This window comes from Oncorhynchus clarkii, chromosome 23 (assembly GCF_045791955.1).
Source record: "Oncorhynchus clarkii lewisi isolate Uvic-CL-2024 chromosome 23, UVic_Ocla_1.0, whole genome shotgun sequence".
Lineage (NCBI taxonomy): Eukaryota > Metazoa > Chordata > Actinopteri > Salmoniformes > Salmonidae > Oncorhynchus > Oncorhynchus clarkii.
Window position 1 is genome coordinate 13,806,504 of NC_092169.1, and position 16,876 is coordinate 13,823,379.

Below are 16,876 nucleotides of genomic sequence, written 5' to 3' on the forward strand. Positions count from 1 at the left end.
GGGCTGGTTTGAGCTGATTACAACTTTGATATTCTTGAGTCGTTCCTATTGTTTTCATGGGATAGCTTACCCAAAATACAAATTTACAAGATTTTCTACTTACCTTGGCAGTTGTCAATTTATGTTGCAGAGGTTTAGAATGATACTTTTGAAGGTACTTCCATGCTAGGATATATGCCCTGATGAGTGCAATTCATTAGAGGTCTGAGGAAGCTAACGCCATGCAGCCAGAGGCTGCTGAAATGAAAGAAAAGAGGTTGGTATAAAATATGTACATTTATATTTTGGGTGAACTCTTCCAAATGTAGGGCATAATACACATACAGTATGTGAGAACAGTGGCTGCATAAACTAGCTGTAAATGTTTCTTCCTCCAAATGTCCAAAACATATCCACATAGCACTCACCTGTTCTGCAGAAGAAGGAATTGCAATTGCGAGTAATTACGTATAGGCAACTGAGATGAATTATTTTTCGGATGAACCAATAACGCACTGGAGGTAACTATTTCATATGTATTTGTCAAATAATGATACTGATACTATTTCAAATGGACAGATGTCGTTGCAAAATACATCAACAAGTTTAGATATTGCATGCGTTTTTAACGTTATTCCTATTCTACACACCCCTCCAAAAATTCCACAATCACTTTTTGTCGGGCGCATTTGTCTGGTGCGCAGCGCCCGCCCAACTTGTTGTTCACTTTGACAAATTCCTGGACTTGAGCAGATCAGATAAAGCCACTCTGATCTTTGATTGTCGGACTAACGGTTACACAGTGAGTATTTCAAAAGTTGATAGAATATATTAACGACGTCGAAACGTATTTTATTTTTCAAATAATTGGCAACAGTGAGGTGAAAACCATGGTCATCTCAGGTTCAGTTTGGTGTTGGGCTATTTTGACTTGCGTTTTAAGCTCTTTTTACAATATGTTGATAGCATACGCTGAAATAAATTGGCCAGCGAGTTCCACAACGAAGAACGTTTGGCTTAACCGTGTTGATACATTGCCTTTGGAGCTGCGCACAAACCTAAACTCCGTATGGGTCAACATCCCAAAGTATATCGTCAAGGAATCTGCCTTTTCCAGGGCTTTTAAAATTGAACCAATTGATGGAAAACCGGCGGTTCCAAAAGGTGGAGGGAGATTACCAAAGGACTTGAAAAGAGTTATTGGGAAAGTGACACCTGATGCTATATCTTCTGGCAGAGATAAAACTGCGCCAAACCGTTCCAAGTATTTTACTGATGACAGAAAAAAGTCGGACCGTTTTTTTGACGTAAATGACAATGACGGCACACTTGCTTTAAGTAACCGTACAAAGCGAAGTACAGCCTACGGCGAATATTCGGACAGGAGTCAAATTGGAGGTCCTGGTGACGCATTTTCAGCCGAGAAGCTTTTGGAGCCTTTTGGTGTTTATAGTCCGAGGACAGAATACCGACGAACTGGGGAGGACGCAAGAACTGGTCCGAGGCAAAGTGAGTCGCTTCTGGTCACCTCTACTTTCCCTCTATCCGGAGACTCTGCTCACAACCAGGCGATGGGGCACTGGGTTGGAGACAACAGCAGCGTGAGTTCAAATTGACGTTTATAATATACAAAAACGATTTTTCAAATGGTATGCATTCTAAAGTAAATTTTAAATGTAACCTGCATGCGTTTTACTCGATGTTTCACCCGCGGTATATTTCCAAAGTCTATCATTCAGTTGCGCATCATTACGCTCAGCTTTCTCACGGCGCGCAACAAAATGCATGCGTTTCTTGTCACTTCAACTCTGAGGGAGCGTGTCTCTGAATGATTTACAGACAAGATATTATTCATGTAAAACATGTCTGTCACAGAATTGAGGTTACTTTGCTTTATGGCTATTTAATTATTAGTGCATAATTATAGGAGAGGGATTAGAATCAACAAATGTTAGCGCTCCTGTTCGAGTGGACTGCATGGTTAGGCTATTTGTAAGCGTTGTCTGTGAAATATTGGTATTTTCATTCAAATGCAATTAAGAAAATGTGTTGCAAGCATACAGTGAAATATTTCTCCATCCATATTGTACTACTTCCACAACTACAGCTCTGAATGTGCACTGTGCCTCATGCATACAATAGACACGAACTCTTTTTTTTTGTCACAGACATTACCATTTTATCTGCACTCATTCCATGATGGCCCATGAAAAACATATTTTCATAATGGATGAAATTATCACGTTCTACACAGACAAAAACAAACAAAAAAAGCTCACCCAGGCTGGAGGCTGCTAAGGGTATACTCTGAAGAGGAGCATTTTCACCTTTTTCCTTTGTCAATGGCATTTGTCCCACTGTTTTAGGTCCAAAAGCCAACATCAGTAAGGTATGGTAATAGTAGCAGTAGAAGGTGTGTCTAATATGTAATAGGTTACTGCAGTATAATTGTAGCAGTCATTGATACTGTGGTCCAAACTGATCAGGGGTCTGTTGAAAACAATTTGTTGCTGAATGTTTTGCTTTCTGTAAGTTCATGCTCCTACGAGATCCACTGATGCTGATAGAGAGTATGTGTAGCACAGGTAGTTCAGTGAAATACACCTTGCCTGAGTAACTTTTCCAGAGAGCTTAAGACTCATGTTAGCTCTCAATGATATTGCCTAGGCTTTAGCTCAGTGGGCTGACGTGATCTTGAGGCGCAAAGACAACCCGGGTTGGATACCTGATAGATTACATTGTACATCACTGTGGAAGGCTATAATGAAGATCATGTTACTGTGTGAATGTACCCCCAAAATGGAAATAGTCTTATATGTGGTAATTGAATACATATACCTATTACTGTGTAATTATTCCTGTAAGTATAGTGCAACAAATATTGTATTTACTCATTGATAAACGGCACTTGCTCTATACTTAGGATTAGAGGTTGGGTAAGGGTAAGGGTTAGGACTAGGGTTAGGGTTACTGTTGTAAGTACAATGTAAGTACAGTGTAACAACCAGTAATTACAATAGTTGTTATGCTGTACTTATAGGAATATGTGTACTCACACAGTATTAAGGGAACTGTAAAGTGTTAGCCTACCATTCCCATAACTATATTTTACTCCTCCAAACTACACTCGTATCTGCCGTATCTTTATTGTGAATGATTTGTGTGAAGGGACCATAATGCAACACATCACCATGGGTTCTCAGCACTCACCCAGCACTCTTAGATTCATTTGGCTTCACAAAGTGCATTTTATGTGACTGTCCAGTGAAAATCTCATTTTTAGAAGTTCATAATGTTCTCTTAACTCGTGCCTAAATAATGTTGTTTATTCATCCTATAATCGTATTTGTGGCCAAAGCATAAATTCGAGAAAACCCCCCACCTCAAACAGGCCGTTCATCCATGTTTCTCAAACGTCAAATTTCAAAGTTGTTCCACAATTCACATTTCAAACTGTTTAAGGTGAAGTTCAGGCATTAACGCAAGATTCTTAAGGTTAGGCATTAACTCTGAATTGTAAGGGTGAAGGTTTGGGATAGGCTTTAAACAAAAAGTATTTTAAAAATATTTTCCATTGCTTGATTTCAACTTGTAACCTTTTAAATCAGAGGCAAATGCTTATGCCCATCTGCAATCCTGTCCACAACACCTTAGCAAAACCGAAACCTACTTGAAGGTAACAGCACTCACTGTTGCCCCTAGTGGCCAGTTTCCACGTCACCCCAAATGTCCTCAGACATGGATGGACGTCGAATACGGACTTGTATCCCGGGTGATCTGGCTGATTTCCTCATAGAGATAGATAGCTAACCACGGTTTGTGGTCATCAGCTATCCTTTAGCTCGAGAAGCTATCGCCAGTTTTGTACAACGCGACTCAGACCAGAACATACCAGACCTATTTTTCTCTCCATATCCCCGGATTTCAACCGCAAGCTCTGGACATTTACACCTGGATCTCGCAGCTAGCTAGCTGCTATCCGTGTGACTATTGGCTTACGTCGATCCCGGAGCAAACATCAATTATTCCGTAGCTGGCCAGCTGAAGAGTTCCATCAGCCACTCCTGGGCTACAATCACCTATCCGGACCCATTTTACTGCCGATGCGGAGCCCCACCGGGCCTTCGCGACTGGACTACCGACTTTATCTGCCCGAGGGAGTTATCTAACTGGCCCCTCCATCGCGACGTTACCTGAACGCCCATCTGCGGCCCGCTAATCGTTAGCTGTCTTATCGGCTGCTATCTGAATAGGTCTATCAGACATTTTTTCTTGGGTCACTATAACTATATCTATTTTGCCAATTGTATTGATCCACTCTACCACACGGAACCCCACTAATCTACCGACGGAAACGCAAAAGGTGGCTAAAAACAGACCTCCATCCTCTGCTAGCTTGCTACCGATGGCCCGGCTAGCTGTCTGAATCGCCGTGACCCCAACCAACCTCACTACTCCTATGCCTTTCCTTAATGTCAATATGCCTTGTCCATTGCTGTTCTGGTTAGTGTTTATTGGCTTATTTCACTGTAGAGCCTCTAGCCCTGCTCATTTTACCTTATCCAACCTTTCAGTTCCACCACCCACACATGCGATGACATCACCTGGTCTCAATGATGTTTCTAGAGAGAATATCTCTCTCATCATCACTCAATACCTAGGTTTACCTCCACTGTATTCACATCCTACCATACCTTTGTCTGTACATTATACCTTGAAGCTATATTATCGCCCCCAGAAACCTCCCTTTACTCTCTGTTCCAGACCTTCTAGACTACCAATTCTCATAGCTTTTAGCCATACCCTTATCCTAGTCCTCCTCTGTTCCTCTGGTGATGTAGAGGTGAATCCAAGCCCTGCAGTGCCTAGCTCCACTCCTATTCCCCAGGCGCTCTCTTTTGATGACTTCTGTAACCGTAATAGCCTTGGTTTCATGCATGTTAACATTAGAAGCCTCATCCCTAAGTTTGTTTTATTCACTGCTTTAGCACACTCTGCCAACCCGGATGTTCTAGCCGTGTCTGAATCCTGGCTTAGGAAGACCACCAAAAAATCTGAAATCTTCATCCCTAACTACAACATTTTCAGACAAGATAGAACGGCCAAAGGGGGCAGTGTTGCAATCTACTGCAAAGATAGCCTGCAGAGTTCTGTCCTACTATCCAGGTCTGTACCCAAACAATTTGAACAAGTCTCTCACCGTTGCCGCCTGCTATAGACCACGGTCTGCCCCCAGCTGTGCTCTGGACACCATATGTGAACTGATTGCCCCCATCTATCTTCAGAGCTCGTGCTGCTAGGCGACTTAAACTGGAACATGCTTAACACCCCAGCCATCCTACAATCTAAGCTTGATGCCCTCAATCTCACACAAATTATCAATGAACCTACCAGGTACCACCCCAAAGCCGTAAACACGGGAACCCTCATAGATATCATCCTAAACAACGTGCCCTCTAAATACACCTCTGCTGTTTTCAACCAAGATCTCATCGATCACTGCCTCATTGCCTGCATCCGTAATGGGTCTGCGGTCAAACGACCTGCACTCATCACTGTCAAACGCTCCCTGAAACACTTCAGCGAGCAGGCCTTTCTAATCGACCTGGCCAGGGTATCCTGGAAGGATATTGATCTCATCCCGTCAGTAGAGGATGCCTGGTTATTTTTTTTTAAATGCTTTCCTCACCATCTTAAATAAGCATGCCCCATTCAAGACATTTAGAACCAGGAACGGATATAGCCCTTGGTTCTCTCCAGACCTGACTGCCCTTAACCAACACAAAAACATCCTATGGCGTTCTGCATTAGCATTGAACAGCCCCCAAGATATGCAACTTTTCAGGGAAGCTAGAAACCAATATACACAGGCAGTTAGAAAAGCCAATGCTAGCTTTTTCAAGCAGAAATTTGCTTCCTGTAACACTAACTCAAAAACGTTCTGGGACACTGTAAAGTCCATGGAGAATAAGAACACCTCCTCCCAGCTGCCCACTGCACTGAAGATAGGAAACACTGTCACCACCGATAAATCAACTATAATTGAAAATGACAATAAGCATTTTTCTACGGCTGGCCATACTTTCCACCTGGCTACCCCTACCCCGGTCAACAGCACTGCACCCCCCACAGCAACTCGCCCAAGCCTTCCCCATTTCTCCTTCTCCCAAATCCAGTCAGCTGATGTTCTGAAAGAGCTGCAAAATCTGGACCCGTACAAATCAGCCGGGCTAGACAATCTGGACCCTTTATTTCTAAAATGATCTGCCTAAATTGTTGCCTCCCCTATTATTAGCCTGTTCAACCTCTCTTTCGTGTCGTCTGAGATTCCCAAAGATTGGAAAGCAGCTGCGGTCATTCCCCTCTTCAATGGGGGGGGGGGGGGGGTCACTCTTGACCCAAACTGCTACAGACCTATATCTATCCTACCCTGCCTTTCTAAGGTCTTCGAAAACCAAGTCAACAAACAGATTACCGACCATTTCGAATCCCACCATACCTTCTCCGCTATGCAATCTGGTTTCAGAGCTGGTGATGGGTGCACCTCAGCCATGCTCAAGGTCCTAAACGATATCTAAACCACCATTGATAAGAAACAATACTGTGCGGCCGTATTCATTGACCTGGCCAAGGCTTTCGACTCTGTCAATCACCACATCCTCATCGGCAGACTCGATAGCCTTGGTTTCTCAAATTATTGCCCCGCCTGGTTCACCAACTACTTCTCTGATAGAGTTCAGTGTGTCAAATCTGAGGGCCTGTTGTCCGGGCCTCTGGCAGTCTCTATGGGGGTGCCACAGGGTTCAATTCTTGGACCGACTCTCTTCTCTGTATACATCAATGATGTCGCTCTTGCTGCTGGTGAGTCTCTAATCCACCTCTACGCAGACGACACCATTCTGTATACTTCTGGCACTTCTTTGGACACTGTGTTAACAACCCTCCAGGCGAGCTTCAATGCCATACAACTCTCCTTCCGTGGCCTCCAATTGCTCTTAAATACAAACAAAACTAAATGCATGCTCTTCATCCGATCGCTGCCTGCACCTGCCCGCCTGTCCAACATCACTACTCTGGACGGTTCTGACTTAGAATATGTGGACAACTACAAATACCTAGGTGTCTGGTTAGACTGTAAACTCTCATTCCAGACTCACATCAAACATCTCCAATCCAAAGTTAAATCTAGAATTGGCTTCCTATTTCGCAACAAAGCATCCTTCACTCATGCTGCCAAACATACCCTTGTAAAACTGACCATACTACCGATCCTCGACTTTGGCGATGTCATACTCGTCGCCAAACCCACTGGCTCCACTTCATCTACAACACCTTGCTAGGTAAAGTCCCAACTTATTTCAGCTCGCTGGTCACCTGTAGCACGCGCTCTGGTCACCCACAAAATCAATTCTTCCTTTTGCCGCCTCTCCTTCCAGTTCTCTGCTGCCAATGACTGGAACGAACTACAAAAATCTCTGAAACTGGAAACACTTATCTCTCTCACTAGCTTTAAGCACCAGCTGTCAGAGCAGCTCACAGAATACTTCACCTGTACATAGCCCATCTATAATTTAGCCCAAACAACCACCTCTCCCCCTACTGTATTTATTTATTTTGCTCCTTTGCACCCTATTATTTATATCTCTACCTTGCACATTCTTCTACTGCAAATCTACCATTCCAGTGTTTTACTTGTTATATTATATTTACTTCGCCACCATGGCCTTTTTTTGTTGCCTTTACCTCCCTTATCTCACCCCATTTGCTCACATTGTATATGGACTTATTTTTTTTACTGTATTATTGACTGTATGTTTGTTTTACTCCATGTGTAACTCTGTGTTGATGTATGTGTCAAATTGCTTTGCTTTATCTTGGCCAGGTCGCAATTGTAAATGAAAACTTGTTCTCAACTTGCCTACCTGGTTAAATAAATGTGAAATAAAATAAATAAAAAATTGAGTATGATGTCATATTCCTGAGGAGAATGAACTGACTAATCAGCGGTCTAGAGGAGGATGAGCTGGCCAATCAGCGGTCTATTTACGTTAATGTTTTTAATGAGCAGTATACGCCCACACCATTCTGTTATTGGGGTACATCCACACCCTTCCAACACAGAAAATATGATTTTTAACAAACCTAATTACAAAATGTTGGTTTAAAAATGATTTATTTCATATTGTATGTAATTATAGGCCATAATTAATATAAATCTGGGGCAAATGCTGCACTTGTTTTGTTGCCTTGATAATTAATTCAACCGCTACTTACACATGCACACACATGCATGTATAAACAGACACACACACACACACACACACACACACACACACACAAACACACACTATGCTGTGGAATTAATCAGAGAGCAGAAGCAGGCGGGAATCATATTTGACAAGCTTGCATGTGATGAATTACTCTAATAGCTGTCACAGCATAGTAATGTTGAGGAGTATAGCCTGATTGTATTGTTATTATATATCTATTTATTTTCATTTGGTAGGAGAGATTATATTATGTTGCACTTCATATTTTTCACTAAAATCTCTACAGTTACTTTCATGTTTTAATCTGAGCGAGGTCGTGAAGCACTACTCAGCACATGCAGTGGTGTGACATTCATACATCCATTATTTCTCAGGTGCTTGGAGTGCAGAGGACTTATCACTGAGTAAGGAATCCCCATACGCTATGGTGTTTTAGACATAGCAAGCATAGCTGTAAGGATTTGTGATAATGGAGTGCTGGCCTACAGCAAGCATTTAAAGTCTAATGCTGTTGCCAATCTTAATTGATACTTGTTTAAAGATCATTAGAGTTGATTTTTGTGCCCAAGAAGGTTGGAATCGATTGTTAAAACCTCTCAAACTGGACATTCAAGGTTTATTTGCTCAATGTGGCTTTCACCTGATTTCTGTTTGGAGGAAATGGGGTCTTCACAGAATAGCTTTTCCTCACTCACAAAGACATAAACAATCAATTCAATCCATATGTGATTAGGAAAGACCAAGGTCTTTCTATAGCTAAGCCATTTATTTTTGGTTTGTTGTTTGCTACTTGTTGTTTTACAATCAATTAGCTAACAAAATGTATGCATTCAATATGTCACTGCAGGTGTTTGATTAAAATGATTTATTATGAATACATTAATACATTCATCCTTAATCACAATAATAAAACATGTGTCACATATTGTTCTGTAATAAGTTTTTATCTTAGTGATTGCATAACTTGCTTTCACAGTCTGTCATTAATGTGTATCTGATTATTAGGGTATCATAAAATTCAAATCTCTGAAAAGTTAGAGGGGTACCTCAAAACAGCAACAGTAATCAGAGTGAGCATCACCAAATGTGTTCGGCTAATGAAAATACTGCATTTTCTGAATTAATTATTTTCTACTTCTTTTATTTTGCTATTCCAATCCGAAAAGGCAATTTACCAGTTTAACATCAAATCAAATTGAGATATTGGCCCCAAATTGCCTGTGCTTGCCAGTGCTATGATATGGGTTGCAGTCTAGAGAGGACAGCAGTGGCACAGTCACAGTCTTTCTTCTCCTGCTACCTGCCAGCTCTGTGTTGTTTGACAATCACTGCATCTCTTGCAGTTGTTGTCCATTAGGAGATGTGGCTACAGTACAGGAATGATGTCGAGCACATCTTTCTCAGTGGTACGGCAGATTCAACCAGTGTGTTGTGTGTCAGGGCCCAATTAAATGAATGTGTTTACATCAATGTCTAGACCCTATGAGCCATATTTTGTTTAATCATTCAATGTATTCAGGCTCCCCACCCTATCTCGCCATATAGGGAATCAGGTCATGACTGGCTTTTCTCACAATCAATCATTTTTTGGTTAATGGAGATGTTGATGGCTATAGGTTAAAGTGGATGATTGGAGTTTAATACCTCGCCATAAGATGGTTTATGTTAATGATGTATTTAATTGTTCAGTGTTTTCCCCGATATCAAATCACATTTATTAGTCGTGTACAAATAGTTTACATATATTATTGCATTCCACACTAAGATCCTCATACCAACGGTCAAGCATGGTGGTGGCCGTGTGATAGTGTGGGGATTCTTTTCTGCTTCAGGACCTGGATGACTTGCCTTAGTAGAAGGAGCCATGAATTTAGCTCTGTATCAAATAATTCTACAGGAGAATGTCAGGCCATCCGTCTGTGAGCTGAAGCTGAAGCACAGCTGGGTCATGCAGCAAGACAATGATCCAAAACACACAATCAAGTCTTACAGGGAAATGGTTAAAAAGCAACACATTTGAAGTTTTGTAATGGCCTAGTCAAAGTCCAGACCTAATCTCAATTTAAATTTTGTGGCAGGACTTGAAACAATTAGTTAATGCTTGAAAACCCACAAATGTCACTGAGTTAAAGCAGTTCTGCATTTAAGAGTGGAACCAAAAGTTCTCCAACAGCGATGTGAGACTGATCAACAACTACAGGAAGTATTTGGTTGTAGTCATTGCAGCTAAAGGTGGCATAACCAGTTATTGAGTGCAAGGGGGCAATTACTTTCTCATACAGGGGAATTTGGTGTTTAATAACTTTGCTAATTAAATCAATTAAATATTTGTAAACTCAGGACCCCTTTATCTAATATTAGGTTTTGGTTGAAGATCTGATAACATTCAGTTTCAACAATATGCGAAAATTAGAAAGGGGGCAAATACTTTTTAATGGCACTGTACATGGGTGGGTGGGTAAAACAGTATGTAAACATTATTGAAGGGATCAGTGTTCAGTGACTATGTAGATAGGGCAGCAGTCTCAAATGTGCAAGGTTTCAGTCTCTCGGTCCAGCTTTGATTCACATACACTTTCTCTGCCTTCTAGATGGTAGCGGGGTGAACAGCTGTCCGTCCTGTCTCCCTGTAGCTCTGTCTTAGGCGTCTCACAGTACAGACATTGCAATGTATTGCCCTGGCCACATCTGCAGTCCTCATGCCTCCTTGCAGCATGCCTAAGGCACGTTCACGCAGATGAGCAGGGACCCTAGGCATCTTTCTTTTGGTGTTTTTCAAAGTCAGTTGAAAGGTCTCTTTAGTGTCCTACGTTTTCATAACTGTGACCTTAATTGCCTACCGTCTGTAAGCTGTTAGTGTCTTAACGACCGTTCCACAGGTGCATGTTCATTAATTGATTATGGTTCATTAATTGTTTACAGTGTTTAAACCCTTCACAATGAAGATCTGTGAAGTTATTTGGACTTTTACAAATTATCTTTGAAAGACAGTGTGCTGAAAAAGGGATGTTTCTTTTTTTGCTGAGTTTATGTTGCGATTACCCTCTCTTATGATGAAGCAAAATGCTTTATGTCTCCTTCCTTTGATGCACAGACAGTTTGGCCTTGAAGGGAATGGAAAATCTGTTTTCTTTTTTGACAGGTGATGTAAATATAACATACATTTAGTATTTTTACCTCCTGCATAATGATATGTTCTTTATAGACCTCCTCCACACTTGGATCTCCTGTTTCTCGAATCAACTCTGCCATTTCCTCAAAGATTGAGATACAATTATAGTGAGCTCTGGCTGAGAATATGACAAATAAAGAAAATAATTGTTGCCTCTATATGGATGGAATTAGAAACTGAACATTTAGAGCATCAGAATAGGATATACAGTTGAAATCGGAAGTTTACATACACTTAGGTTGGAGTCATTAAAACTCGTTTTTCAACCACTCCACAAATCTCTTGTCAACAAACTATGGTTTTGGCAAGTCGGTTAGGACATCTACTTTGTGTATGACACAAGTAATTTTCCCAACAATTGTTAACAGACAGATTATTTCACTTATAACTCACTGTATCACAATTCCAGTGGGTCAGAAGTTTACATACACTAAGTTGGCTGTGCCTTTAAACAGCTTGGAAAATTCCAGAAAATTATGTCATGGCTTTAGAAGCTTCTGATAGGCTAATTGACACAATTTGAGTCAAATGGAGATGTACTTATGGATGTATTTCAAGGCCTACCTTCAAACTCAGTGCCTCTTTGCTTGACATCATGGGAAAATCAAAAGAAATCAGCCAAGACCTCAGAAAATAAATTGTAGACCTCTACAAGTCTGGTTCATCCTTGGGAGCAATTTTCAAATTCCTGAAACAATAGTACGCAAGTATATACACGATGGTACCACGCAGCTGTCATTCCACCCAGGAAGGAGAAGCGTTCTGTCTCCTAGAGATGAACGTACTTTGTTGCGAAAAGTGTAAATCAATCCCAGAACAACATCAAAGGAATTTTTGAAGATGCTGGAGGAAACAGGTACAAAAGTATCTATAGCCACAGTAAAACAAGTCCTATATCGACATAACCCCAAAGGCCGCTCAGCAAGTTAGAGGCCACTGCTCCAAAACTGCCATAAAAAAAGACAGACTACGGAAATAAAAGCTGAAATAAATCATTCTCTCTACTATTATTCTGACATTTCACATTCTTTAAATAATTGGTGATCCTGACTGACCGACAGGGAATTTTACTAGGATTAAATGTCAGGAATTGTGAAAAATTGATTTTAAATGTATTTGGCTAAGGTGTATGGACACTTCCGACTTTAACTGTTAATTTACAGTACCAGTCAAAAGTTTGGACACACTTACTGATTCAAGGGTTTTTCTGTGTTTTTACCAGTTTCTACATTGTAGAAAAGTAGATCAAAACTAAAAACCAAAACTATGAAATAACACATATGGAATCATGCAGTAACCAAAAAAGTGATAAACAAATCAAAGTATATTTTATATTTGATATTCTTCAAAGTAGCCACCCTTTGCCTTGATGACAGCTTTGCACACTTTTGGCATTCTTTCAACCAGCTTTATGAGGTAGTCATGAGGTACTGTAGTCACCTGCATTTCAATTAACAGGTGTGCCTGGTTAAAAGTTATTTTGTGGAATTTCTTTCCTTCTAAGTGCGTTTGACCCAATCCGCTGTGTTTTGACAATGTAGGGGTAGTATACAGAAGATATCCCTATTTGGTAAAAGACCAAGTCCATATTTTTGGAAGAACAGCTCAAATAAGCAAAGAGAAACAACAGTCCATCATTACTTTAAAACATGAAGGTAAGTCAATCCAGAAAATTTGAAGAACTTGTGCAGTCGCAAAGATCATCAAGTGCTATGATGAAACTGTCTCTCATGAGGACCGCCACAGGAAAGGAAGACCCAGAGTTTCCTCTACTGCAGTTGATAAATTCATTAGAGATACCAGCCTCAGAAATTGCACACCAAATAAATACTTCACAAAGTAACAGACACATTTCAACATCAACTGTTCAGAGGAGACTGCGTGAATCAGGCCTTCGTGGTCGAATTGCTGCAAAGAAACCACTACTAAAGGACACAAATAATAATAAGAGACTTGCTTGGGCCAAGAAACACGAGCAATGGACATTAGACCGGTGGAAACCTTTCCTTTGGTCTGGAGTCCAAATTGGACAATTTTGGATCCAATCACTGTGTCTTTGTGAGACGCAGAGTAGGTGAATGGATGCTCTCCGCATGTGTGGTTCCCACCATGAAGCATGGAGGAGGAGGTATGGGGGTGCTTTAATGGTGACAATTCAATCCACACTTGACCAGCATGGCTACCTCAGCATTCTGTAGCGATACGACATCCCATCTGGTTTGCACTTAGTGGGACTATCATTTGTTTTTCAGCTGGACAATGACCCAACACACCTCCAGGCTGTGTAAGGCTTATTTGTCCAAGAAGGAGTGCTGCATCAGATGACTTGGCCTCCACAAGCACCCGACCTCAACCAAATTGAGATGGTTTGGGATGAGGTGGACTGCAGAGTGAAGGAAAATCAGCCAACATGTGCTCAGCATGTGTGGGAACTACTTCAAGACTGTTGGAAAAGCATTCCAGGTGAAGCTGGTTGAGAGAATGCTTATCGTGTGCAAAGCTGTCATCAAGGCAAAGGGTGACTACTTTGAACAATGTAAAATCTAAAATATATTTGATTTGTTTAACACTTTTTTGGTTACTACGTGATTCCATATGTGTCATTTCTTAGTTTGGATGTCTTCACTATTCTTCTACAATGTAGAAAATAGTAAAAATAAAGAAAAACCCTTGAATGAGTAGGTGTGTCCAAACTTTTGATTGGTACTGTATATAAATATATATGTATATGTCACGGATTCCCCTGGTACTGCTGCTCATTCCGTGCACCAGTTCCGGAGGTCTACGTCACCAGCCTCTAGGAGTCACTGAACTGTCTCATTACGCACACCTGATTCCAATTCCCCTGAATAGTAATTGTATATATTTGACCTCTGTTCACCATTGTCTTGTCGGTTATTGTTCCCATGTCCTTTGGTCTGAATACATGTGCGTTGTTATTTCGGCTTTCGTGCTGCGTGTATTGTGCTCTTGTTATTATGGGTCTCATCCCTTGTATTGTTGTGTATTTGTGCATTTGCGACAATATCATGCCACTTCGCACAGCCATTGAAGAGGACTGGGAAAACATTCCACAGGCCACAATCAACAGCCTGATCAACTCTATGCAAAGGAGATGTGTCGCGCTGCCTTAGGCAAATGGTGGTTGCACCAGATACTGACTGGTTTTCTGATCCACTACCCTACCTTTTTTTTAAAGGTATTTGTGACCAACAGATGCATATCTGTATTCCCAGTCATGTGAAATCCATCAATTAGGGCCTAATGAATTTACAGTGCATTTAAACCCCTTGACTTTTTTCACATTTTGTTACGTTACAGCCTTATTCTAAAATGGATTAAATTGTTTTTTCCCCCCTCCCCATGATGACAAAGCAAAATCAGTTGTTTTTTTGGTGCAAATTTAAATAAAAAAATGAACTGAAGTATCATGTTTACATAGGTTTTCAGAACCTTTACTTTGTTGAAGCACCTTTGGAAGTGATTACAGCCTTGAGTCTTCTTGGTATGATGCTACAGGCTTGGCACACTTGTATAAGGGGAGTTTCTCCCATTCTTCTCCGCAGATCCTCTCAAGCTCTGTCAGGTTGGATGGGGAGTGTTGCTGCAGAGCTATTTTCAGGGCTCTCCAGAGATGTTCAATTAGGTTCAAGTCCGGGCTTTGGCTGGGCCACTCAAGGACATTCAGAGACATGTCCTGAAGCAACTCCTGCGTTGTCTTGGCTGTGTGCTTAGGGTCGTTGTTCTGTTGGAAGGTGAACCTTCACCCCGGTCTGATGTCCTAAGCTCTCTGGAGCAGGTTTTCATCAAAGTTCTCTCTGTTCATTGCTCTGTTCATCTTTCCCTCGATCCTGACTAGTCTCCCAGTCCCTGCCACTGATAAACATCTGCACAGCATGATGCTGCCACCATCATGCTTCACCGTTGGGATGTTACCAGGTTTCCTCCAGACATGATGCTTGGTATTCAGGCCAAAGAGTTCAATCTTGGTTTCATCAGACCAGAGAATCTTGTTTCTCATGGTCTGAGTCCTTTAAGTGCCTTTTGGCAAACTCCAAGCAGGCTGTCATGTGCCTTTTACTGAGGAGTGGCTTCCATCTGGCCACTATAGCATAAAGACCAGATTGGTAGACTGCTGCAGAGATGGTTGTCCCTTCTGGAAGGTTCTCCCATCTCTACAGAGAAACTCTGGAGCTCTGTCAGAGTGACCATCGGGTTCTTGGTCACCTACCTGACCAAAGCCCTTCTCCACCGATTGCTCAGTTTGGCTGGGTGGCCAACTCTAGGAAGCGTCTTGGTGGATCCACATTTCTTCCATTTAAGAATGATGGAGGCCACTGTGTTTTTGGGGACCTTCAATGCTGCAGATATTTTTTGGTACCCTTCCCCAGATCGGTGGTTCGACATTATTTTGTCTCGAAGCTCTACGGACAATTCCTTTGACCTCATGGCTTGGGTTTTGCTCTGACATGCACTGTCAACTTTGGGACCTTATATAGACAGGTGTGTGCCTTTTCAATCATTTGAATTTACCACAGTTCGACTCCAATCAATTTGTAGAAACATCTCAAGGATGATCAATAGAAACAGGATATACCTGAGCTCAATTCCGAGTCTCATAGCAAAGGGTCTGAATACTTATGTAAATAAGGTATTTCTGGTTTTAATTATTATTAATACATTTGCTAACATTTCTAAAAACCTGTTTTCACTTATTCATTAATTGATGAGGAAAAAATTTTATTTAATACTTTTTAGAATAAGGCTGTAACATTACCATATGTGGAAAAAGCAAGGTTTCTGAATATTTTCAGAAAGCACTGTATTTCAAATGACTGATATTCTTATATGAACTGTAACTCTTTGAAATTGTTGCATGTTTGCGTTTATATTTTTATTCAGTGTAAATAGGCTACCAGCTAAATGCTTGATATACGTAGCTATAGAGAGGCTAGTAGACCATGTAGGATAGACTGCATTGTCTGCATAATGAAAGAATAACCTAGTCAGCTATTCTTTTGACGGTGGACTGATTGTTTTATTTGGCATTAATAGACTGATTTGATACAGCACAAACGTTCTATCCTAGCTGTGAGAACGCGATTGCGGCTAATGTAGGCTATGGGCATATGCCTACAGGACGGTTGTGTGTATACTGTATATAAAAAACATTTATTGGTTACTGATTAGTTTGCTGTTGCATTAAAAATTTATTTTTACAATCTGCAATGTTTGAATTTCCTACTTTAATTACTAAACAAGTGAATACGTTGTTGCTGCCAGCCAGCATTCTAAATAGCAGCATTGTGACACCATAGGCCTAAATCTTCGTGAAACATAAATGTTAGGCTTAACATGAGAAAATAACTACCAAATAAAAATAATGATCTATCCATTTAAGCAAAGCTATAGGCTACTACAAGCGCTAGCACCACATAATCCAATAGCCTATTGA

At 41.0% G+C, this 16,876-nt stretch overlaps 1 protein-coding gene across 3 annotated transcripts in view; it reads left to right on the forward strand.

The window, feature by feature from the left end:
* The first annotated feature begins 737 nt into the window (after window positions 1-737).
* Window positions 738-16,876, forward strand: part of LOC139381365 (VPS10 domain-containing receptor SorCS3-like) — a 64,511-nt gene continuing 48,372 nt past the window's right edge. For all 3 annotated transcript variants that reach the window (XM_071124836.1, XM_071124838.1, XM_071124837.1), the window contains exon 1: window positions 738-1,580. In XM_071124836.1, the coding sequence (XP_070980937.1) occupies window positions 870-1,580 (711 nt within the window). In that variant the 5' untranslated portion in view covers window positions 738-869. The remainder of the gene's footprint in view (window positions 1,581-16,876) is intronic.